Below are 25,005 nucleotides of genomic sequence, written 5' to 3' on the forward strand. Positions count from 1 at the left end.
CCGGCCCCCCCCGGCCCGGCCCCCCCGTCCCGGTGCGGCGCGCTCGGCTCGGCTCGGCTCGGCTCGGCTCGGCTCGCTCGGCTCCATCGCCGTCCGGCAGCGGAGCGGCCCCCGGGGGACGCGCCTCCTTGTCACCTTCAGCGGGGCTGGCCCGGCCGGGAGGCGCGGCGGCACCGCCATGGTGCTCATCAAGGAATAGTGAGTGCGGCGGGGAGCCGCTGCTACCCCCCCCCCCCCACCCTCCCAGCCTCGGCCCCTCTTCGTCCCTCCGGTCACCTCCGGGCCTGGCGCTGGGGCGGCCGAGGGTGGGCGGCCCGGGCTGGCCCCCGCAGTGCGGCCGCGGGGAGGGAAGGGACGGGAAGGAGGGAAGGGGGAGCGCTGTGAGGGCCGCGGCGCCGGTGGGGGCGGCAGTGAAGGTCACGGCGGGGCGGGGGCCGCGGCTGCCGGCGGGCACCGGGTCCGCTCGGCCCCTCGGCGGCTCCGCGGGGCCCCCGCGGCCCCCCGGGGCCCTTGGCCCCGCACCGGCGGTGGGCTGTGGGTTGTTCCCGGTGCCCCGGTGCCGAGGGCCTCGCACCGGTGGAGTGTCAGCCCCGGTGGTTTCCGTGGGGGGGTCTGTGGGAGGCTGGGGCGTCTTGGCCCCTCTGCTCGTTGTAGCGGGGCCAAGTGCCAAGCCTGGGTTTGGTCCCCTCCCGCCTTTAGCTGTGGAGTCCCCAACGAGAAGCTCCTGGAATAAGGTAGCGCCAGAATATTTTTGGATGTTGGAAACCGGCCCTTGGAGTTCTTTGCTGACCCTGAAGCTGCTGCGGTTGTTCTGCCCCGCGATGGGGTTGAAGGGGTGGAAAACAGGCGAGGATGTGGAACTATTAGTCACAGTCGCTTTTCGCAGTCTTCGGTTCAGCAGCTTTGGGTTTGCTAACATGGAATATGCTCTTGGACCGGTGCACTTTGGCTGGGTGTCTTCAAGCTCTGCACATAGTTCTTCCCTGAATTCTTAAGGTTAACTCAAGTGCATTCTTAAGTTGAGTGCATTCCATCATTTTAAACTCAGTTTGGCTGATGGAAGAGGCTTTCTGTTTATATTTTCCTCTCCCCTTTGTAGGATATATCAGTGATCCCAATGATAAATTGGGTTTTCAGGTCTTCTCTTAGACACATTTACCTACATGACTGTGCCCTCTTTATAGTAATTACTTTGCCAGATTATGGACCATGGGATGGATTTAAATATTAAAACAATATTGAGAGTTGTACTGATCCTTGTGCTAGTCTTTAAACTTGATTAACTTTTTTTTCCCCAATCCTTAAACCCTTGCTATTTTTATCCAACAATAGGAGTGTAGAATTCAAGAGCAGCAGCAGGACTGCTCTTTGTAACACAGAGACATTGTTACCTTCTGTAGCCTTAAACTGGATAACAGACAAAAACCTGGCCTAAGTGCTCAGTTTCACGTGCATGAAAATATAATTAACTCCTTCTATAACCTCTGTTTTGTTGATATTTTCCTATGAATTTACTACTTTCCCTCTTACAGCACCTTGGCTGGTTTATTTCTATCTTTTTCATGCTTCTGCTCACAACCTCTTGCCCTGTACCACAGTAAAGCTCATTGCCAGGGAGCTGTGCTGTAAAGGTGGGAACATCTCTCCTTGGAATTTTCAGATTTCTGAGCGTATGAACAGTTCATTTTGATGAGCATCACTTCCAAAAGTCATTTTACTCGATATTATTTACCTCAGCAAATCAACACGTCTACTAGTCTTTTACACTGCCTGTTTCAGAAGCAAGATGTGAAGTGTAAACATTAAGACTAAAGGTTAAAACCCCAGAATTCCTACATCTGTTTCTTTTTACAGGTTTCCATTTCTATTTTCAGAAGGGCCAGCAAACCTTTTAAATGTTGTCGTTTATTACATTGTTCTGTTCCCTTTCTTCCCTTCATTGTGTCCTTAGTAAGACATATGTGGCTCTAAGGACAGTCAAGGTTGCTGCTGTGCTTTGAAATGAGCATTTATTTTTCCCTTCTTGGGATTCCCAGCTGTCTCTAAGAGTTGCACATTCTGAGCTGTGTCATTGTATTGGTTCTGGTATGTATTTCCTTGATGTTGTATGTTGAAGTTGCCCATTTTGCATCCTATTTGAGATGTTTGTTGATGAAATCTCCTATTCCGGGAAGCAGTTGTTTAAGGCATATAGAAACCACTTGTTTTGGTGTGAGCTGGGTGTGACCCCTTGTCACATTCTCCCTACTCAGTCAGATGGGTTTTATTATCTGCTCCACAGGTATTTTAGGAGACATTACAGAAACAGAGCAATATAACAAAAACCTGATGTCACATGTTTTATTTTCAATCAGTCTGTATCATCATTTCTGTGCAGATTCCTGTCCTGATGGTTATGCAGTGATGACTTTAACTTTTTGTTTGATGTCCTGTCAGACTTTCAGACTTACCTTTTATTTCTACCCATCCGTGCTGCAGATGAGCTGCATGGATTTTGTTCACTTGTTTGCATGTTTTTGGTTTCAGGGTTGGTAAATGCTGGTTGAAGCCTTGCTTGCTCTCCTTATTCTGATTTAAGCTGCATCGGAAGAGCTTGAGGAGAATCAGAGTGGAGACTCACTTCCCTTTCCTGTGAAGTGACGGTGATGGCACTGACCTTCTCTGCAGCTGTACTTCCCTTTGCTGCCATTTGAGACATTTTAATCTGAGAGGGATCTTAAGTGTTTGTTCCTCAGCATTTTCAGGCCAACCACATTGTATAATTTCTCATAAGTTGAGCGAGTTCTGTCTTAAACTTAGTAATTTTTGTTCCCATTGCTGCTCCTGTGAAGCTTTTCCTTCAGATCCTCTTGAGAAGTCTTCCCTCCTCCTTCTTTATTACTTGACTACCTATAAGTGTTATTCACTCCTGCATTCTTGGCTTGCTGAACAAATTGTAAACCATTGAACTTGTTTGTGTTGTTTCTTCGTTGATGAACATTGAAGTCTAAGATAAATATTCAGACCTAGTGTCTTCCAGTTTCCTAAATGGAATTTCATTAGGCTACATGAGTGTTTTTACACCAGGTTTTTTAAAGACAAATATTTTAACTCTCTTCCAAAGCCATTGTTTCTTCCCTTTTTCTTGATCTTTCACCTTTACTTATCATCCTGTCCTTCCTTTCATTCTTACTGCAGTTTTATCCAGGTAACTAACCTAATGTCATGCTTGATGACAAGGTCTACCTGTGGAAATCCATTTCCTTTCTTTTGTCCTCCCATATGTAAGGAACATCATACTGAATTGGACCAAAGATCCTCTTCCATCTTGCCTTTTAGCAGATATTTTCAGGAAATAATATACAATAGTGAGTACAACGATTGCTGTTCAGTGTATCCTACCAGTAAGTGGCATATGGATTTCCATGAATTGATCAAGTCCCATTTAAAAATTGCTTATACTTCCATGTCTGGCAAGGAATCCCATGACTTCAGTAGACATGATGTAAAGAAGTACACTTGATTTGGTCTAAAATTTGTTGCTTACTGATTGCTCTCTTGTAAGGCAGCCACTGTTCCTTCTCCATTCACTTTTTCACACCAGTCATGATCTCTTGTGCTCTTCCATACCTGAACCCTTTAGCTGTTTTTTATCCCAAGCTGGAAAGGCCAGGTCTAACTGCTTTCTTCTCACATGGAAGCTTTTTCCCATTTCCAATTATCTTTTTTCCCTTCCTTCACTTGTTTTTTATCCTCTTTGAGATGAGGTGATCAGCACTATGTGCAATATTCAAGACATTGATACATGAGAGATTGTAATGACATAATAGTCTCTTTGTGTGTGTTTGTTGTGATGTTGGGTTTACTTTTGAACTGCTGCTGAGCTGATGTTTCCAGATGCTTTTTCATAAAGACACAAGATATTTGTTGGCAATAGCCAATTTGGGGCTCAGTAACTCCATGTGTTTGGTGAAAACAAGTGCCTGTAGTGCATTATTCTGCTTTTACTGACACTGAACTTCATCTGCAGTTCTCAGTAGCTCTTTCTGCAGCACTTTGCAGCCAGCATAAAGCATTGCTGTCATAAGTAATCTTACATAATCTATAAACTTTTGCCTCTCTTGCAGTTTGTTCTTGTGGTGTCTTGCTGGCAATATGTTAAAAAATAATTCAGTTTTCACCAGTGCTGCTTTTTTCAAAATCAGTTTGCTAATAAAGAGGACTTTTTTTCTGATCCCATTATGTCCTAGTTTCTTTGAGACTAATTCCCAAAGAATTGGGAATTCTTCACCCACAGTAGCAGTATCCATTTCATATCTGTATCTTGCACTGGTTCCTTGTTCAACATCAGAAGTTAAATACAAATCTAGTTTTTTAGACAGATACAATATTTTTAAAGGCCTCAACATGTGTGCATTTTTGTCAGCTTTACATTTATTCTTTTCCAAAAAAACCTCAGTGTGATTTCTGGCAGTTTTTGCTCTGCTGCCCAGTCAGTCAGTTCTAAGAAGCGTTCAGGAAACCACCATGGGAAAAGAAGTGACTCACGTACAGAAGTGGCAGCACCTTCCTGTGCAGTGAGCTCTGAGAAAGCCTCCCCTCTGCTCTCTCTTCAGGGCTGTTTCCTGCTGGTTTGGGACATGTGAGCGAATCGTGCAGTGCCTTGTGGCTATGGCAGAGCTCAGCAGAATTGCTGAGGCCCAGAGCAACCCTCTGCAGCTGCTTGATGAGAAATAAGATGTGACTGCTGAAAGGATGGATGAGAGGGAACACACGACTGTGTTGGTGCTGCGTAGATTTGTAGGCCAGTGAGGTATCACCAGGGAGGGTCTGTTGAATTATAGAGTTTTAGTAGAGGATTGCAATTATGTCCCATTGTGTGTTGGTTCTCTTTGAGGTTATTTTATAAATAGTCTTGGGATTAAAGAGTAAGAGCTAGGGATGGTAGCACTGGGTGGATGCTGGAATACTGGGTGGAGGGTAGAGCTGTGCAGCCATTGCTGTGAGGAATGTGCTGTGTAAATTTTGGGATATTTGTTAACATTCTGTTTCTGTGTTCCCTTTCAGCCGCGTTATCCTGCCTGTGTCTGTGGAGGAGGTAAGTTCTTTTCTTCTTACCTCCTTTCTTTAGGACTGTAAATAAACTTGTGATCAAAGCAGTTTGTATGAAAAAACCTGGAACATGCAAGAGAAGGATATAGCTGTCTTCAGGACCCCTGTGAGCTGTTATTCATTCGCTATTATTTTGACCAAATTAAAGTCTGAGGGCACTGATCTCTTATACTTTCAGATATGCTGATTATAAATCTAGAGTTGACAGACTATTTTAAAGTGCAGTTTCCTTTTGATTAGTACTATTGTTCTTTACTTTTCTAACATGAAGAGGAAGCTTCAGTACAATTTTAAGTTACCCTTTAAACTGTGTGTTGCTGGAACTCTTTGTTTTTAAACTTGTAGGCAAAGATCAAGAATTTCTCCTGATTTATGAGGCTGGTTTAGCAAAAAAAAAGATTGTGTATATCTTTCCTAGGACTCTTTAAGACCTGTCCTCTCTAGCTCTTGCAAACAGAAAACTTCCTTTTTGTTTAGGTAAAGCTCTAATTGAGAGAAGAAGTTTCAGTTTATAATGGGCAGTTTATAATGATTTTGATCACCAGACTGGCCATGGAGAAGCTGTGCAGAGTCAGTGGCTGTTTCCCTGCTCTTTCCTCTGAGTTGCAGCTTGCCTTTCCTTCCTCCCTTCTGACTGAACACCACTCTTACAGAGAATCTCACCATATAAATGTTGTGAATTTTTTAACCTTCATACTAGCAGAGTCTACAGGACCTCTGCAGTAGATTTCTTCTTCTGGATGCATTTTTTTTTCTTGTGATCCTTGGCTGTAAGCCTTAGGATTGTGAGCTCTGATCAAGGGCTTATTCTAACTCTTGAGGAGAGCTGTGATAACAGCACTCTTGTTCATTTTTCTTTCCTCTGAATATAGCAGCTACTGTGGCGTAGACAGTGGTGGGCTGGCTCATGGCAGCACTGTTTTAAGCATATCCCTTTTATAACTCTCTACTCTTTCGACAGAACACAGTTTAGGAGTTGGTGTGGTGCATTCCTGCAGCCATGGGGCTGGCTAGTAAAACAAAAGCAGTGTCTAAACTGAGTTTCTTGTTCCTGTGGATCAGTCTGCTGTGACAGGCATCACATGCTGATGGAAAGTCTAGGCCTCTGATCAGAGAGTGATTTTAGATCTATGTTATAATGCCAGAAGTCTGTCTGTTGCCAGCTCCCTACCTGTAGCTTTTATGCTTTCTGCATTCATCTGTTTCAAGCAGTTTTAACAGAAGTCAGACTGAAGTGTTACAGTAGGAATGTTTGGGTCTTTTATTGTGCCTGAGTGCTATTTGTGTGGGGAAGTCCTTGTCAAAGGAAGGACTAACATGATAACCTTTACCAAGTAAGCAAAGGATGCAAACTTGCAGGTTAGAGAAGGTAAATGGCAAGGTACTCAAGCCCAGCACACAGAGGACCTCAGCCTGAATAACAGGAGCCTGCCTGGTAGTGATATGGCTCCTTGGTATCAAGCTGCGTAAAAAGAATATGCAGGTCAGTATAGAAATTGTTTCTTTGAGGGGGTTAGATTGGATGGAACCCAACACAGGGTTTTTCTGAGTTCTCTGATACTGGGATTAGCCTTCATCCAGTTAAAGCGAGTCCCTGGCTGTGCTCTTTTCCCTCCGTGGCTGTTCAGTGCCAGGCACGTTTGAGCCTCGTGTGTGGGCTGCCTGAGTGGGGCACTGAGCTTTTGGGCTGTAAGTGAATCTGTTGCTCTCGAGCAACCTCCTTTTCTGAGGGTGCCCTGGGGTTATCTGTTTCAGGAGGTGTGTTCCTCTACCCTGGATTGCAAATAGATCCTCAACTTGACCAAACTTAATTTCTCCCGAAATTTGTGTAGTGTCACCATGTCCCTGAGTGATGCCTCATTTCAAGGTCTGGTGTTTTTTCCCATGATAGACCAGATTTCAGGAGCCAGTTCCATGAGTGGAAAGAGTTCTAAAGTTCACTTACCTTTGCATATGTACTTGGATGACCTGACAGTGTTAAAGGTGTGCTTAAGAAGAAAGGTTATTTCCAGTGTTGACTCAGAGGATGACTAGTGCTCTGCTTATTGCTTCACTCCCTTCCTGTGTGGAAAGATGCTGACACATCTGTGCATCACTTGGTCACCACACTGCTGTCTGTACTACAAACCAGCTGTTAAAACTTCATTGCTTTCAAGGATTTCCTTGTGTACAAAACTCTTAAATAGGGCTCTGGAGACTTGTTATGGCTCTTGACTGTGTAGCTGTTCATTAAGCATCTCTGGCTAGCAAGAGGACTTCTGATTTCACTTTAATATGGGCCATTTTTGCTCCAAAGACATAAGAGTTCACACCTTCTGCGTGCAAATTGTTGGCAAAAGTCTGATGCCAATGTGTAAAATAGGGAATGAAATGAATTGTAGCTTTGAGGCATCATCAAAGGGTTGACAGAGCCTTCTGTGTGGTTCTGTGATATGCTGAAGATTCTGTGTTCAGTCTCCTCACCCCTTGGCAAATGGAGCTTAACCAATAGTATGGAATTCAAGAGAAAGCTAGTGATTGGGAGGGCACTGAGGAGATCAATCTGACTAGTTAGCCAAGTAACTGCTAAGATGAGAATAAAATAGAGGAAGAGAAGCCCTGGTGATGACTAAAACTTGAAGGCTGGGATGTAGGAGTTAGACTGTAGCAGACTGTCTTCTACAAGGAAACTCTGCCAAAATGTGGTCCTGCTCAAGTGCGGGCTGCAAGCTGCATTCCTGTGTTTTATACATTGTCCCACTGCAGGGACCAAAAGGAAAACACCTTGTTGTATCTTGGGTGCCAACCTTTGCTCTCTTACTCTGACCAACGTCATGTTGTGCGGTGCCAAGTTTGGGAGCGTGGACTTGAGCGGCTGTGTGGGTGTCGTGCCAGCTGCCACCGAAATTCTGGTATGGATTAGAGCTGTGTGTACACATTCTGTGCTGCCTCTTTGTTCCTTTCACATGGGAAGGAGCTTGCCAAACGCAGAGGAATCTTATTTATTAATTGTGTTCAAAGCTGCTTTTGGGAAAACAACTGTTCTTGGAGATGGCTGTGTTGAAATCAGGCCTTCTAAAAGAGTTTTGGTGTAATGAAGATATCCTGTCAGCTATGTAAGGGGTGTTGTGACACAGATCAAGAGGGATGATTTCTTGCAGAAGAGAAGGTTATTTTGAAGCTCTCAGATCTGCAAGGATAGGTCTGTCTGTAGCTGTCTGGAGTCCAGATTCATGGAGCCAGGATCTGTTTCTCTGTTAACCTTTGCAAGCAGATGCTGTGGGATTTGTTCATTGGGACAGTTTTATTTGGGCCTTTTTTATCAATACGATTAAAGGCTCAGAAATAACAGGGAAGTTTAAATAGTGAAGATGTTAAACCAAAGGGTTTATCCTCTTAGTATGTGAACTTTGACCCACGTATTTGAAAGGGAGAAGGAATGAATAAGAGATTGTTACTAAGAGGAATTAGTTTGTACCCCTGGAGACCTGTCCTGGGACCTGCTGCAAACCAGTCACAGCCATTCCATCCTCCCCTCTAATACTGTATTTATCAAACTCATCACAAACTCTCTTCACTATGAATGAGTGACTCTAACCGTGCGAAAGCAACTTTGGTTCTAAGGTTTCACAACTCTTCATGTTTTGCTCTTCTGGAGGGAGGTGAATATTCTTTTCTGTATGGGTCATATGTAGGGAGTCATAAGGAAAGCAATGTGGTGTATGAAATGTCAGAAGTCAGGACCTTGTATTGCAGCCCAGAATCCAGACTGAAACCCAACCTACTGTGCCACTGCAGGAACTGTCCAGCCAAGCAAGAGCTGCTCATATAACCTGGGCCAGCACCTTCTGGAGAGATCCAGCAAAGCTGCTCTTCCAATAGGAATAAATGTTTCCATGGTCTTTGTTAGCACCAGATGGTACAAAACACCGAAGAGCTTGGGAGCTGTTGTTATTTTGGATACTCTGACAACAAAATTTAACGACTGTAGAAATCTTCCGTCGTTGCTGAAGATGTACCAGCCCAGTGAAGTATTTCTGGGTTCTATTCCACTTTTCCAGGCTGGGTTTCAGTGTGCTAAGTGTTATTCCTGACTCTGGTGCAGAGCTCTGGGCTGCAGAACACGGCCTAAACAGTGTTCCATTGCTTTGTAGTTATGTTTTGGAGGTTTTTTTGATTTTGGTGGGGGTTTTTTAAGTCATTGCACTTCCGATGCCAAACACTTCGTGGATTACCCTTTCAGATTGCCTCTCTGTTCTGTTGCCTTTGGCAACAGTTGGTGTTTTGCTTGCTTAAGAGTTCTGAAGACTTAACTCTTTTAAGTTAGAACACTTCCTTTTGACTTAGTGCTGTAGCTTCTTCCTCCTCAAACTTTGCTCATCTAACTCTGCCTCAGAGAGACCTGAGTGAATTTTCTTCATTTGATCATGTTTCTTTTGAGCTCTGCATCCCCTTTTGTAGCTACTAGAGGCAAGAGTGTATTAATCTTAAGATCTTATGCAGAGAAGAATGTTCTCTTTTGTTCATGTTCTTGGTTTTTCCTCTGCTATTCCCTGTGAAACATTTGTGCAAGTTGCCTCTTATGAAAGCAACTGTATAGTATCAAGTGGTTTGAGTGATTTCTGGCACATAATGTGCCAAGTGAGTGTCAGTAAGAGACTGAAAAATAATCTTAGGATAAAAATTTTGCTGCATGTTGTAATTCTGTGCTCTCCCTGTTAGTGGTTTAAACTTGTGGCTAAGAGGAAGTGTGATACAGAAAAAACCACAAGCCAAAACAAGGATCATAGGAAAAATAACAGGGGGAACAGTGACAGCATTTTGTAAAAAAACTTCATGTGAAGTTCCCTGGAACTCTTCTGGATGCAGTACTGTGTGCTTATTGATTCAGGACTGGCAGTGCTTTACTCTCCATTTGACCTGAACAACTGGGACACCTGTGTGCCAAAAAGAGTGAAAACAAAGGATTTTGCTGCAGTATTCCTGAATTCATCTGTGTTTTCTTTAAATGTTATCCTGATACTCCTTTAATCTTTTCTGCTTTCTCCTGATTTTGTGTTGGTTTGGAGCTTGAGATTTAAGGGTTAAAGGTAACTATTTTATTGACAGTGCTTTCCTCCTAACTACCACTCCAGCTTTCTGTATCAAATGAGATTAAATGAGCTTCTTATCTAGCCATACAAGTGAGTGTCCTTTTCTCTGCCCTCTCCTCAGGTAATGAATTTGTCCTTGGCATCATCTGGTGAAATTATTACTTCTGCTAAATTATAACTGTCATAATACTGTGTCTTTAACTTCCTCAGTATCAAGTGGGGCAGCTGTATTCTGTGGCAGAAGCCAGTAAAAATGAAACTGGAGGAGGCGAAGGAGTGGAGGTCCTGGTGAACGAACCCTACGAAAGAGATGGAGAGCGTGGGCAGTACACACACAAGATCTACCACTTACAGAGGTATGGGAAGCATTGTACTCCCAGAGTTGGGCAAGAGGAACTGGAGGAAGCTGCAATAGGGTTGCACCAACTGTAAATCACAGATTATGTAAAGGCTGAAAGACACTCAGGAGTGTAACAGCAGCTGGCAGTGAGCATCGCTGGTACACCTACCCACCCCTGTAAACGTGGCTGTTGTCCCAAGAAAATTTGGCTTTGAGCTTTTCAAAGCAAGTTTGATCCTGTTACCCCGTGTTTTCATACTTGAATTTGGCTAAAGAGCAAAATACCTCCTAGATTTCAACCTGCTTTCGGCCTCTGATATTTTTTTTCTCCTCCTTTCTATCCTTCATTATATAAAAAAGGTTTATATTAACATGTCCAGTATGGCATCTCTGGAAAACATTGTACTGGGGGTGGGGAGAACTCTACAAATTCCACCAATGTGCCCAAGTGCATATTTCTAGCATTTGCATTCCAGGTGATGTCCTGCCTGTCTCAGAGTGTCTGGGCCAGAGCTCTCATTACATGAAGTCCTTATCAATGCCTTTCTTCCTATTTCCAAATTCTGCAGCAAGGTGCCAACATTTGTGAGAATGCTGGCCCCTGAAGGAGCTCTGAATATACATGAAAAAGCATGGAATGCCTATCCCTACTGCAGAACCGGTGAGTGCCTGAGGAAGGACTGTTGGATTCTGGCTTTTTGGTTTCTGAGGGTGGGGACGAGGGTAGGAAGGGATAAGGAAGGAAGCAACTAGTGTGGAAACTGTTTCAGCTCTTAAATCTTGGGTTTCTGTTCTCTACCACCTTTCTGTGGTCAGGAAAAGCAAGATATGAGGACTTAAAAGAAGTGCCCTTGTCTGTTGTGCTGCTACTGAGTGACAGGGGAAAAGAACAGACTGAGGACCATATTAGTCCTACCAAGGGAACAGATGTGTAACACTAATGAAATAAATATGAGGGATGATTTTATGTACTCAAGTGCAGGTGTAGCCAGGTGGGAAAACCAGTGGAAGATGCAAGAGGGGAAGAGGGCAGATCTCAGTTGCCTCTTGCTTAGTGCAGTTTGAAGGGAGCAGGTGTTATGTGATGGTGTTTGCTCAGTTGCAGGATCTGAGGTTGGTGAAGGCTGAGCAGGTGATGCTACAGTTGCTTGACACAGTTGTCCAAATCTCGTCCAACAAGCATGAAGTGAATCCATGTGTAAGGCAGGGGTGAGGCTCTGGAAGCTTTATAAAGTGGTGAAATAACATCAAACTCATTTTCTACAGGAATGTTTATTATCTTACTGAAGTTACCAGCCACAGTGTTTAACCACTACGGTTCTTCTGGTCTTTGCTGCTGTAGGAACTGAAAATTTGACTTTGCCTCCAAACTTCTGTAGTGCTTTTGGCTGCTTTATGCTGTTTGCATCTTTGAAGGATTAATTTTCTGCTAGTTGGTAGTGGTACAGTTGCTATGGGAACTAGAAACCTAAAAATTCCAACTGTACTTGAAACTCAATATAGAAAAAAATATTTTTTGACAGTTTACTTAAGAGAATTTTAAATGAAGTGTTTTAAAAGAGGGAAAAAGCTTTGCAGTAGGACAGGATGGTGTTACTTAAGTATGTGAAATTACATGTAGCAGTCTTGTGGAATGCATATTTCAAATACAAAATTCAGATACTGTCAGCAACTGCACCATAAATTTTTAATTCAAGATGTGGAAACAGTTATTTACAACCTTTCTAATTTTTACACAGTTTTCTTGCTTCATATTACTTAAATGCTCTAGTAAATGTCTAGCTTCTTTCCATGTTAAACACACTGAACTGATTTAAATGTCTGCTTTATCCTCCTCCTCTTCTTTTCTTTCTCCACCAATTTCTGAAACAAAGGTGTGGAGTTACTTGTTTTTTCACTCCTACCTGCTTATCCTTCAGTTACCCACTGCTAAAATTCTACTTAAGTAAAAATAAAATAAAAAAGCACGATACTAAAATCAAGTACAAGGCTTTCCAACACAGTCAAAGAAATTTCAGATTTTGATATGCTAGAAATGATAACAAAGCCAAAAAAATCCTCAACTGTAATAAACAGCAATATAATATGAGATAGAAAGGGCTTTGTTGTGGGGGTTGGAGCAGAAGGCAGTTTTGATGCGGAGGCTGATAAATCTGTTTAGAGAATCTGCCAGCCTGACATGAATCAAGAGAAGCTCAGAAAAGTTGAAACCTTGCCTTGCTGGTATTGGGCAGGAGGGAAGAACCCATGGATGTGCTGTAGGGTTCCTTGTGCTTTACCATTTTCCTTTGGGATGCTCTCAGGTGTTCTGGTCGTACATGAGAAGCCCTTGGATGGTCTCACGTGAGTCTTTGGGCAGCACAAAATGCCTTTCTGGCTTACAGTGAGTGGCAGGGCTTTCATCCCTCTCACCAGAGTCTGGAATTTAAGGGCCAGGGACACAGTAAGAGCTAAGCCTGGTTTGAGTGTAGGAGTTCCTGGTGTTTGTGCCTGTGTCCTCCCGGATCAAGGGGGTGTCAGTGTGCTGCTCCCTGGGGCACTGCTTGCTTGCACATCAGCTAGTACACAGAGCCTTCTAAACTGGAAAAAAGCAGCACTTTTAGTTAATTGTGCCTCATGGTATTTTGTTTTTATTATATAAGATCATCCTTCTTACATTCCCCAATATCTCCCCGAAAAGCTCAATTATTACTTTAATATGCATATTATGTGCCATTATCAAAGCAGTCCTGCAGATTGAGGGGATTTAAATGCCTAGTTTATAACTTCCTGCAATTCTGCACACTTGTTTGTGCTGTAATATGTTGGTTTTATATACTTTGAATGGAAGCCTTGCTTAGCTCCTTTGAGAGTATGAACAGTAAATGAGATCATTGTTGTGTGCGTTCATAACTTCTACAGTAAAAAGTGATAAGGATTGTCTAGTTGTTTTACCTGTGGGCTTGTGCCAAGGAGAACTGTGTTCCTGGGTCTTTTCTGCAGTCTGATGTAATGTTGCTTAAATGTTTTTAGAAAAGCAATTTGATGTGTGTTCCACTCTTCTGAGTATAAGTGTGGCCTGTGGCCAAATGTCGAGAAAGTGAGAAGTTACAAGTTCAGCTGAAATGTGTAGGAGCTGTTGCTGTAACACCTCAAGAGCAAGTTCTAATTTGTAACAAGCTGAGCATCTAAGTTTCAATGGACATTTCTAAAGAGATTAATTTGTTTGCTTTACAAATGAGGAGTCTTCCCCACAGGGAAGAAATTAAGAAGGTGAAGGAACCTGTTTTAAGGCAGCTGCGTAGTCATGGTACATAGTCATGGGAAGGTGGGAAGGCCCTGATTTATAATTATTGCTGGTTTAGGCATTATTTTGTTGGCAATAGCAGGAAAAAATCCCTCCTTCCTGCAGAAATAATGTTCTTTGAGATTAAATTCAGCCTTTTAAGAATTAGCCTCAGCTCGGCTTCCTTGTTCTCTCCCTCCACCCCAACGTGTCAGTCTAAATAATTGGCCTTCTGTAAAATTGCTGTAAAAAGCAATTTTCAGACTGCAGTGTGTTTGGAACAATCCAAGGCCCAGCAGTAGATAATTAAGGAAGCTGGGTGTGCATGAAGGGTGATTTGGGATGGTAACTGTCTACAGGATGTTGGGTTGGAAACTCACAAATTGCAATCGTACCTTTAAAACCAAATTGCTCTTTAATAAAGCCCTCGTGTTAAACTTCAGAACAGAACAATGAAGTTCCACTCCAGCTTCAGACTTCCTTAGTCTTGAGTAGAATTGCTAACGTGCCCTGATGGCTCAGGTGGAACAGATGCTGACTGTTACAGGATCTTTAATGGCTTTTCTGTGTTGAATAATTGAGCCTCCCTGTCCGGGGAGTTTGGTTACCATGAGCAGTAGAGATGCAGAGGGTCTGGTTACCCCGTGCAGGAGCAGTGAGGTCTGCATTGCCCTGAAAATCCAGCATGTGTTTGCTCCAGAACTATGGGGAGGTTTCTTATCTGCAAGCTGAGAAAGGATTGGTAAAATGCCGTCAGCTGAACATACTTATTCCATCTTCTCATCCAGCTGGCTGGAGTCCAGGGAGCACAAGTGGCAGTACATAATTAATTGCTGCTCCTCTGGGTTTCTCCAAGCCTGAGAATTTCCAGAGGAGAAGGGGGTGAACTTCCCTGGTTTTTAACAGCTTCCATGTTTTTTTAACTCAGTAGTATCCGCAGCCCCCTGGGAAGCTGAAGCTGCCCCTGTTTTGCTGATAGTTGGGAGGAGGGCAGTGGTTGCTGTACAGTCTTTTTTCACTAAAGTACTGTATCTCTTTCTTTTCATGTGTTGATTTCTTGGACCAGTTATTACAGTAAGTATTGCTTTTACTAATGATCTATGGAATAATGTCTGAAATGTAAAGAAGCTCTTTAGCTAAAGGCACTTCAGCTTTTATCACTGTAAGATCACGTAGATTAACCCCCCTTCCCAACACTTTGTGACCAGGGGCAGGGATGTGTCTGTGCTGCAGCAATGCTCAGCTTTACAAATGGGAACGTGCCACTGCCTGGGGAAACTGAGGAAAAGGCAGTGAGCCCATGCCAGGGTGTCCCTTTGAGTAATCTGTCTTCTGAATTTGAGATTTCCTTTTTACATGCTGAGTGTTTCACTGCCTTGTGCTTTTGTTTCTGCTCCCTTGAGGGAGGATTGGGTTACCTTTGGAAGTCCTTTGCCACTCACAGTAATAGTGAGAAATGGAAAGTTTTTTGCTTACTTGGCAGAACTGTGCTTCTTGTCCCTCCCCTTTCCAGTGTCAAAAGCTCTCAACACATCAATTTAATATTGTTATTAATTTGAAGAATTGCATCAAAATATGTACTCAGTGCTAGATCAATAATCTCTTTGAAAAGATGGTTTCTGCCTAGTTAACTTATGTTATCCCTTCTAAACTCTGAAAAGAGTGACAGATATTGTCCTTTACAGAAAAAGATATTTGTAAACTCCAAATGTTTCACTAAAACAATGGAACTTATGTTTTTTCAGTGAACAGCTTGTGCTTTATTTGATCTTAGCAAAATTAGTTGATCACTAATTCCTTAAAAGCAATGATGTGTTTACAGATAATTCTGAAATTCCCTGAGACCCCAGTCAAATTAAAATTCTTGGAGTTGACTCTCCTAATGCTTATCTAGCTAATAAGAAGACAAGTTACATATCCTGAGAATAACAAGAAGCTTTATTTTGATGACAGAATGAGTATATGAAGGATGACTTCCTGATCAAAATTGAAACCTGGCATAAATCAGATCTTGGAACACAAGAGAATGTGAGTACTTGTGTCATGTCATTTTACTCATCTCTTTAATGTCACAATGCTGCTTTCTGTGCTAGATTAGAGAATTGCTGTGTGGAACTGTCTATTCACTGTGTTCCTGGATTTGAAATGCTTATCTCACTAGCAAGGCAGAGCCTCCTTCCTTTGGCTTCTCACATATGAGAATAAAATTGGCCCCCAAACACTTGTTCTGTGTGAGCACCTTTGCTTCTTTAGAAGATCTCTCACTGTGTGTTTACCACAGTGTCCTCTCTGTGCATGGAAGGGGGGCTCTGGGTGTCTGCATCTCCTGCTGGCTTTTTATGATCTTAGAATGGGAATGTTTTGTAGTTGAACCAGTTAAATTAGTCTTGTTCTTTCACTGCAGGTCCATAAACTGGAGCCAGAGGTATGGAAAAATGTAGAAGCTATTTATATAGACATTGCTGATCGGAGTCAAGTACTTCCCAAGGTATGGTAGGTGGGTAAGAGCTCCCTAGTGTGGGAGGCCTTGTGCTAAAAGAGGGATATAACGTACAACTTGTGTTCCCAGGAATGGTCACAGGTAGCAGGACAAGTGAAGGCATTCCTTAGAAGTTCCAGCAAGCTAGAGAAAGAGCTCTTTTAAAAGCTCTGTCAACACTGTCTGTAAAATGTGTTGCCTTCTTACAGTGCATGTGATAGTGTAGTTCTACAGCACTGCAGCTGACTGAGTGTTTGACTGGCAGGAAATGGCACTGCCCTTTCCATACAGGATCTCTCTGAAGCTGCCTCCTTTTTGAACCTGACCCATGGCTTCACAAGTATATCTTGAAGTCATGTAGCTCATAATTTGTTCTAAGAATCACTACAGTTACTGTAAGAAAGTAAGGGATATTTCTGTACTGAACTGGAAAAAAAACCCAACTGCATGAAAATGGATGTTGTTTGAGTTTCCCGACTTTAAAACAGTATTTGATACCATATTTGGTCCCTGTTCTCAAACTTGGTCTTGGGTATTAAACCAGAACGGGGACTTATTTTAGCTTTTCTTTCCACTAAAGATGAATTGGTAGAACATAAATAGCATCTGAATGCTGCAAACTTATTTCCAGTGCAATAAGGACCATAACTGAAAGCCTCTTTCTTTTTGGTGGTACTGTGAGTTTGACTGTACTTGTCTTCTAGTGTGCAGCATGTGAGCATCACACTGATGCAGTGCAGTGAAAAATCCTGGATACCACAGCTCCAGAGAGTGTAGCTGTTTCCTGTAGCAGCAGTGTTCAGCTCCCAAAGAACAAGTGGTTACAGGAAATGTATCCTGAGGGGTTACAGATCTTCTGATAGCCTTACAAAGGTCATATCAGTTTGATACCACTTCACAGAGGTCTAGGACCAGCACAGGGGGAAGAAATATGTTTCCTTTAAGACCTCTGAAGTCTGAAAACAATAGCTCTTGAGAAGACAGTTAGAGGTTAGTTCTTTGCACAGAAAAATACATCCTTTGTGAGAGTGAGCAGCTGGGTAACAGTAGGATAACTTGTGTTTAATCCTGTGGGTCTGTCCAATAGGATTACAAGGCAGAAGAAGATCCAGCAAAATTTAAGTCTGTCAAGACTGGACGTGGACCTCTGGGTCCCAACTGGAAGGTATGTATTGATGAGTTCAGGAGCTGTATCAGCTCTCGTGACTGAGGTACAGATGCTGGGGCTTGGAGCCAAAGATATATCTGTAAAATGTTGGATTCGCTTCTGTAGAAGGAAACAGGGAACTCAGCTGTGAATCCGTTCTGAAGTTAAAGGAAATGGAAGAGTTTGGTACAAAGAACGAGTTCCAAGAAATCACCAGAGCTGTCTGGTGTTCAGCCCGAGGGTCCACCCAAGAGAATTCAAGGATGAAATAGCTGAGTAATGACCAGCAGTGTTTAACCTTTCACTGAAATCCTTGGAATGTGAAGACTCTACAAGTGCAAATATGATACTAGTCTTTAAAAGGGACCCTGAATGAGATCTGGGGAGCTCTGGGTGTGCAGGTCTGATCTCTAGGAGGCAAACTTGGCAGAAGCTGAGGCTGATGTGATTCACTTGGGAGGAGTGTATATGACTCCTATAAAAGGAAGTAGGAAACCTTATTGTCTAGGGCTTAATAATTATGTGGATGACTCAGATGATACAATCTACTTCCAAGATGTTTTAGATAGGGACACTTTGTCAAGAGACTTTTAAGGAAACCAAGTCGTGTCATAACAGTGAAAATACTGAAAGACATAATTTTAATTGAAGAAAAAATGGACAACAGAGGAGGGGAAGGAATAGTCCACTCTCAAAATGGAGGGAAGGTGACCTGTGCAGAAAACCAGGGTCTGTTTTCATCATGCTCTTCTATACCCTGAGAAAGGGGTGAGAAAAGATGTGACAAAACTAGTCAGTTAAAGATAAGCAAGGTGTAAGGATGCAAGAGGATTGTGAGGAATTGTGGAAAGACTTCATAGTTAAGACTGAAGGAGCTGCTTTCCTGGAGACACTTGGACAGAGTCTTAATGTGAATATCTTTGTGTCTTTGCAGAAGGACCTGGGGAAACAGTCAGATTGTCCATACATGTGTGCTTACAAGCTGGTAACAGTCAAGTTCAAGTGGTGGGGCCTGCAAAATAAAGTTGAGAACTTTATACAGAAGGTGAGTTATTGAAATGGGGCATGTTTCATCTTCTACCTGCTGTAGCACCTCAGAAGCTTCTAATATTGTGTCCTGCCTGGAGATAGTAACTTGAAATCCAGTCATGTCACCTTAGGCAGTGTAGTCAAGGCCTCTGAAATCCTGCAATGAGTTAAACGTGGATTCAATTTGTTGCTAATCCAAGGGCAGGGCTGGCTGATTTTCTGTGAATTGGCTATTGAACCCTTTTGACTCCGGTGTATGAAGGTAAATTGGCTGTTTTGCAGTGTTTAATAGATCAGCCTGAGAATTGCAGTCACTTGGTAGTTGGTTTGTGAATGAAGAGATGATGCCATTTATACTAGATTTACTTTGCTTAGGGGCAAAACGTTTTTGGGGGGGGGATAGTTACAGCTTCAGCTTTTTGATCCTGATCAGCTGAGATCTTTCTGGCAAGTCCTAGCGCTGTAGTCATGTTTTCCTCTCCTAGTCTGCTGAAACTTCATTAACTTAAAGCAAAATTGGTATCCTGAAAAGAGCTTTTTCTGTGGCAGAGTCCATAACCCATGAACTGCACCAGGATGCTGCACCTGGGAATCAGTGTGGGTGATTCTCCAGGCAATACCACGTTCATAAAACACCAGTGCCTTCAGATCACAGAGGCTTCTCAGTGGCTAATATTGATAAACTACAGTGCTGCTTCTGCAAAAGCAATTCTCTGGTGATATAATCTAAGGAGAACTCCAAAGGGGAATGACCATGGTGCTACAGGATTTCAAATACCTGTGTAACAAAAGGCCTGAACAAAGCAGTGTGTTCAATCTCTTTCTTCTTATGAGCGTCTGCAAGTTTGGTTCAGAGTAGTCGAGCTGCTTTTGATAAGAGCAGGTTATCAGATATGAAACCATAATTGGTAAAACTGAAGTGTCCTTCCTTAATGAGGACTTTCCAAGAGGCATGTTGTATCCCTGTCTAATATAATGACTTTGTCTAGCTTATCTCCTATAAAATGGAAGTAAATTGCTTCAAACCTGAAGCAGCTTGTGCACATTAGTTACCTCTGTGCAAAGGTTTTCAGCTGTGGAAAACGAGTTGAGGCATTTTTTTAGGTCAGTGCAAAAGAAAAAAAGCAAGATAGGTGCATGTCAGCCCTTTACATTTCCTAGCTTCCAGTTTTTAGCAAGTTTAAGGATTATTTTAAAAATACCTGTTTCTCCTGTGTTCTGCACCTTCAGGCCAGCTCTCGTGCTCTAAGTAAACCCAACTTGGAGCACCTTTTTCAGTCAGAACACTGTCAAGTCAAAGGAAATTACTAAAGCATTCATTAATTCTTTCAATGCAGTGTGCAGACTGCTGTCTAGGCTTGGGGGAAAAAAAAGACATTTTCTCTGGGGATTCAAGGCTCTAGATTAGATAATAAAAGAATAAAAATTAGCTATCTCCAGTTTCCAATTGTGGCAGCTATATAGAAAGGTGGGCGAGAGAGCTGATTCTTCAGTGTACACATCTTTGAAAACTGTAACAATCCGGGTAGATCCATGGTAATTGCCCTGTGACTAAGCTCGTTTGTGTTTTATTCCTCCTCTTTTTGCAGCAAGAAAAGCGTCTCTTCACAAACTTCCATCGGCAGCTCTTTTGCTGGCTTGATAAGTGGGTTGATCTGACTATGGAGGACATTCGTAGGATGGAGGAGGAGACCAAGAGACAGCTGGATGAGGTCAGTGGAAAAGCAGGGCAGGTGTGGGTTGTGTGAGAAAATGCTTCTCTCCAGTACAGTAGAGAGGAAAGACTGGTGCATTGTCAGAGCAGAGTGTGTACTGTCCTCCTGCTATCTGGGTCATGCTGTGTGTGGTTTGAATGATTTTGCCATGACTCCATCGTGCTGGCATCTCCTTCTGATCATTATGGACTTCTGTTTGTTGTTGAGCCAGGAAACGTATTGAACCACAGGTAATGAGGGTCTGAGTGTCAGTGATTCATTTACTGCTTTAATATCTTCTGTTCGCTTTTACCCAAAGCTGAATGGTCCATTTTGTCCTCCTTCATTGCCAAAAACCAGTTGAGTAAAAGGTTTTTTAGCTCTAATTACTATAAGCAGGTAGTGAGAGTATGTAACAGGATTCTTACTCTAAGAAACACAAGTTTGGTAATAATGAGAACCTTGTTCTATGATTTGTGTCCTGCACTGCACCCTTCTCTCCCTTCATGCCTCAGGATATTTCATTATAGTTTCAAGTACACTCTGCCCCTTGGATAATGGTTCCAAATCCTGTAACCAACCTGCAGCTTAACTAGAAATGGTGCCTGCATGTGCATTTCACAACCACTGCTTTGGGATGCTCAGGTATAATCAATGTCTTACATACAGGAGGTAGCTTAATGTGTTCCATCCTGATACATTTTGAGATAACATATGTGAGAATCAGTACTCAAATATTGTTTCCTCTTTCAGATGAGAGAAAAAGATCCAGTGAAAGGAATGTCGGCTGCAGATGACTAATATGACTCCGTCCTTGTGCACTGTAGGTATCAAGGGAGTTTGATAAACTCTGTATTGCTCTATTATTTAATAAAAAAAACCCCAAAAAGTCTATATAAGAAATGATCCTGTTTATAGCTTCTGACAGGCAAATCTGTGGTATTGATTGTGTTTATAGTGAACTCATTTCACTGACAGGTTGATGAGCGACTTTACTGTCTCATTTCAGATCTATTCTGAAGAAATGTCTGAGTGAGAAGTGTAAGAAAAATGTGTTAGAACATTTTGTAGATTTTACTGCTGTTCTTATTTCTGTAATGCATGTGTTACTTTCCGTGACTTGAAGAGAAACTTTTGTGTCTCAAAAAAAGAAAGTTGGACCTGCAAATACTTAGATACAGTTGGAAATTGAACATTCCAAGAATATTAGCAAAGAATTTATTTCTTGCATTGCTTGTTAGCAGTATTTCCTAATGGGCCAAAGCCTGGAACAACACTTCACACTGCAGGAGAAGCAGCAATTACAGTTTTAATGCTTTTGACTTGTTCTCTTTCTATTCTGTTAAATTATGTCATCAATTTGGGGCTCAGTTTTGGTGAATTTTTCTTAGACACTGTAGAAGAATGTGGTATAGTGTTAGAGAAGTAAGAAGGCAAGGAGAAAGAAGAGATTGTCCATTTATGTTGAGAAGTCCAGGTAACTAGCCACAACTTTTCTAGGGCAGTAAAATACCATCCTAGTTGTCCCTGGGAAGAATGGGGTGGGGCAGAACCACATCCTCCTGGAGCACTGTCTGTTTACCTCTGCTCGTCCTCTGTTAACTACTGGTTGGTTGGTGGTAGGTGGTGAGCAAGGTGAGGGAGTGCCTGAAGGGGTGTCTTCTGATAATTTCTGATGATTTTTTTAATGCAACTTCAACCTTTTTATTTCCTTCTTTGTTCACATTTACTCTGGGTTCGTGCTGCAATGTCATGATGCAGGGCTGTGTTGCCATTGTCTGCCTGGCGACAGCGTGACTCACGTTTGCTCTCTGAAGGTTGTCTGACACTTCTCTTGGCACGCTGCTCTTCCAGAGTTGTTCTGAAATGTTTCCCTGTTGTCTCTTTGGCACACTGCTCTTCCAGAGTTGTTCTAAAATGTTTCCCTGTTGTCTCTTTGTTTTAGTTTCAAGACAGTCATCAGGAAGGCCCAGGGAATCCACACTCTTGACTGGCGGACCATCTCTGGATCAAGCCTTTCTCTATCCAATCGGCAGGCGATTTTAAACCTCCCATAGCTAATTCTAGATGCCCCTTAATATTGTGAGCAAATAGACCGTCTGGTACTAAGCACTCCAGTGTTAGCACGTGTATCCCAAGGAGGCAGCTCCTCGGAGACGTGTGACTTAGAGATCGCTGTATTTACAACTCCTCCCTCCTCTTTTTTTCATTGTGTTCAGACCAACTTCCATGTGGCCCTGTTTGATTTCCAAGTGACATTTTTAGCTAAAATAGTCTTGTGGTGTGGTGACTTAGATTCTTTTTTCTTTTTTCTTTTTTTTTTTTTAGTTTTTTTTTTTCCCATGTGGGATAAACTGCCACCTTTGTTTCTGCCCAGCCCTTCAACCGTTCTTTGAATGTCTGTTTGGAGAGGGAAACTTGTCAGTATTTTAGAGTGCAAAACGATTCCACAAAATGCTCTGCTTTGGCTCTTGCTCCCAGGGGGAGATATTTAATGGCGAGTAATCTGAATACATAATGAGTAGCAGCCAGAGAGAGTTCTTGGTCTGCGATGAGTTGTGATCCATGGCTCCTGCCTGGCATTACTTTGTTCTGTCTTAGTATCCATGGATTAAAGACTGCCCAGGAGCTGTGATCAGCATCCCCATGCCGGGACCTTCAGCACTTCTCTGTTGAGTTTCAATTTCGGGGTCCATGGTCCCTTTGGCCCATGTAGCTCTGTTGTCCTCCAGCTGTGTGTCAGTCTTAAAAATCTTTCTTGGCATATGTTGCAACTTCCTGGTTCTTTGTTTACCGAGATTTCCCATAACTTACAAAGCTGAAGTGACTGACTAATAATAATGTGATTCTCCCTGGACCAATTGGGATGTTGCAAAGGCTGGTGTACAAGTAAAGTCTTGGTATCTGGTTACATCCAGATGCCTGGGGTGGAGGTTCTGCTCAGCAATAATATTCTTCCCATTGCAAGACTGACTAAAATATCTCCTTTCGTGCTATTAAAAAATAACTTATAAAAACCTGCAGTTGTTTTCTAGGATATCTGTTGGTGATTATAAATCACAAAGGATACTGTTAATGTAAAGAGCTCTGGTTATTTAATGAACTCAAATACTTACTGGAACTATCTTTATGTTGATAACAGCTTTAGACAATCAACTAAGCAGAACAAAGAAATGCTGCTTTCTGAAATATGAGGAAAAAAATCCTACTTCTTTGCTAATGCCCTAAGGCACAATATTTGATTTTTCTTTTTTTTCCCCTAGTAGTAATAACTTTATTTTCCACTTCTGTATTTGGCAGCACTAACATGAAATACTGAAATGCCAAACAGTCGTGGGTGCACCACTTTTGAGGAGTCTTTTTAGCATTCTGTAATGCACCAACTCCTCCAGCCCTTCCTGCTCCTGCAAGCAGGAGATCCTGAAATGATCCCATGCCATGCTGAGCAAGGGCTGGGATCAGAACTGTTTGCAGAGCGAGGGAAGATAGAAATGCTCTGGAGGGAGAGGATGGCGTTTGGTTTCTGGGGAGGGGGCAGTTTATCCCTTTATTTTTAGTTTGTTATTTTGCCTTACTCATGTCTAAGTGCAATAAGCTCTGAATTGTACCAGTAACTCTGGCAGGCTCTTCTCAGTGACCTCAGACGGTTCTGTGGGGTTGGGGTGGGGTTTGAGGGGTTTTTAGCAATCTCACCAGGCAGAAGTAAAACAAATTTATTGTAAAATAGGTAAAGAAATTAAATTTTAATCTGTGAGGCTATTTGGGACCAGGATGTTTCATGGCATGTTCTGTAGCTGTTCCAGAAGTTTTTTAGGAGTGTAGGCCCCAGTTAGAGTTCTTTCAGTTTGAAGTATTTTTAACTGAGAATTTATGCACTGACTTCTGTTTGTGTTTGTTGGTTACGTTTCGAGGGATTCTTACACTTGAGGGCAACCTGAGAATACACATAGCACACTTGTTCTTTCAGTTTGTGTTATCCAAGAGGCTTTCCATCCGATGACACTAATCGCCGTGGAAGCAGATTGTAACATTCCACCGTGCAATCCTTTTTTGATCCTCTGATTTCAGAGTAAGAGCTTTTACACAAAGCTTTCCTGATTAGTGGAAAAACTTGGAGGCGGGGGGAGGAAAACTGCAGGAACTTCAGCCTGAACACTCCCCCCCCCCGCCTCCCTTGCCCTGTGTTTTCTTTCCTTCCAATTTGATCCGAAGTGGAAGCATCCCTCAGCCTTGGGATAGACAAATCCTGTAAAGACCCTTCAGTCTCTATGCTTGGTTCCTGCTAGTGAGCATAGCAAAGATCACGCAGCGTTACCGTGCCGTATCTCTCATCAGCTTTGGCAAGAACCCCTCGACCTGTCGGCTCCCAGCAGGATTGGCCCTGGGACATTGGCCCATCCAGGGGCGATGGATGTGCCGGGACTGTTGCTCCCATCCACTGTTGGTCCATCCAAGGTGGATGTATATGCTGGGACCCTTGCTTCATCCTCCACTGGTCTGTCCAGGGGTGATGGATGCACTGGGACCCTCACTCTCATCCAGACCAGGTGGGTTTGGGGGTCTGGAGGCAGGTCCCTCGCCCCAGCCTGGGTCAGACTGGTTTGCTGGCGGGGCTGCTTGCCCCCCACATCCCACACCCCTCTGGGTTCATCCCGCTGGGCCTCCCGCCACGTCCCAATGGGTTCATTGTGCTCTTTTCCTTTGGCAACACACTTTGTAGAAAGGGTTAGATTATCTCGTCGTTTCTTTAAATGTGAGTTTGTGCCTTTTTTGTCTCCTAAATCTTCCAATACAGGCATATTGGAAACGAAATCTAATAAAATACTAGACAGAGCCTCTCGCCTCCGCCTCCTTTGTTTTGGGGGTTTGGGGTTGGATTTTGGGGGGG

General features: G+C 42.9%; 1 protein-coding gene across 1 annotated transcript; it reads left to right on the plus strand.

Annotated features, from left to right (window-relative positions):
- Nucleotides 1-34: 34 nt before the first annotated feature.
- PITPNA (phosphatidylinositol transfer protein alpha) lies at nt 35-24,951 on the plus strand. Its single transcript, XM_027690843.1, has 12 exons — nt 35-198; nt 5,047-5,077; nt 10,374-10,519; nt 11,073-11,164; nt 14,835-14,842; nt 15,722-15,796; nt 16,173-16,256; nt 17,335-17,412; nt 18,329-18,439; nt 20,013-20,135; nt 20,871-20,940; nt 22,063-24,951. The coding sequence occupies exons 1-11, from the start codon at nt 179-181 to the stop codon at nt 20,916-20,918; spliced, it is 816 nt and encodes a 271-aa protein (XP_027546644.1). The 5' UTR covers nt 35-178; the 3' UTR covers nt 20,919-20,940; nt 22,063-24,951.
- Nucleotides 24,952-25,005: the final 54 nt, after the last annotated feature.

The sequence above is a fragment of the Neopelma chrysocephalum genome, unplaced genomic scaffold (assembly GCF_003984885.1).
Source record: "Neopelma chrysocephalum unplaced genomic scaffold, ASM398488v2 Primary Assembly neopelma1_82, whole genome shotgun sequence".
Lineage (NCBI taxonomy): Eukaryota > Metazoa > Chordata > Aves > Passeriformes > Pipridae > Neopelma > Neopelma chrysocephalum.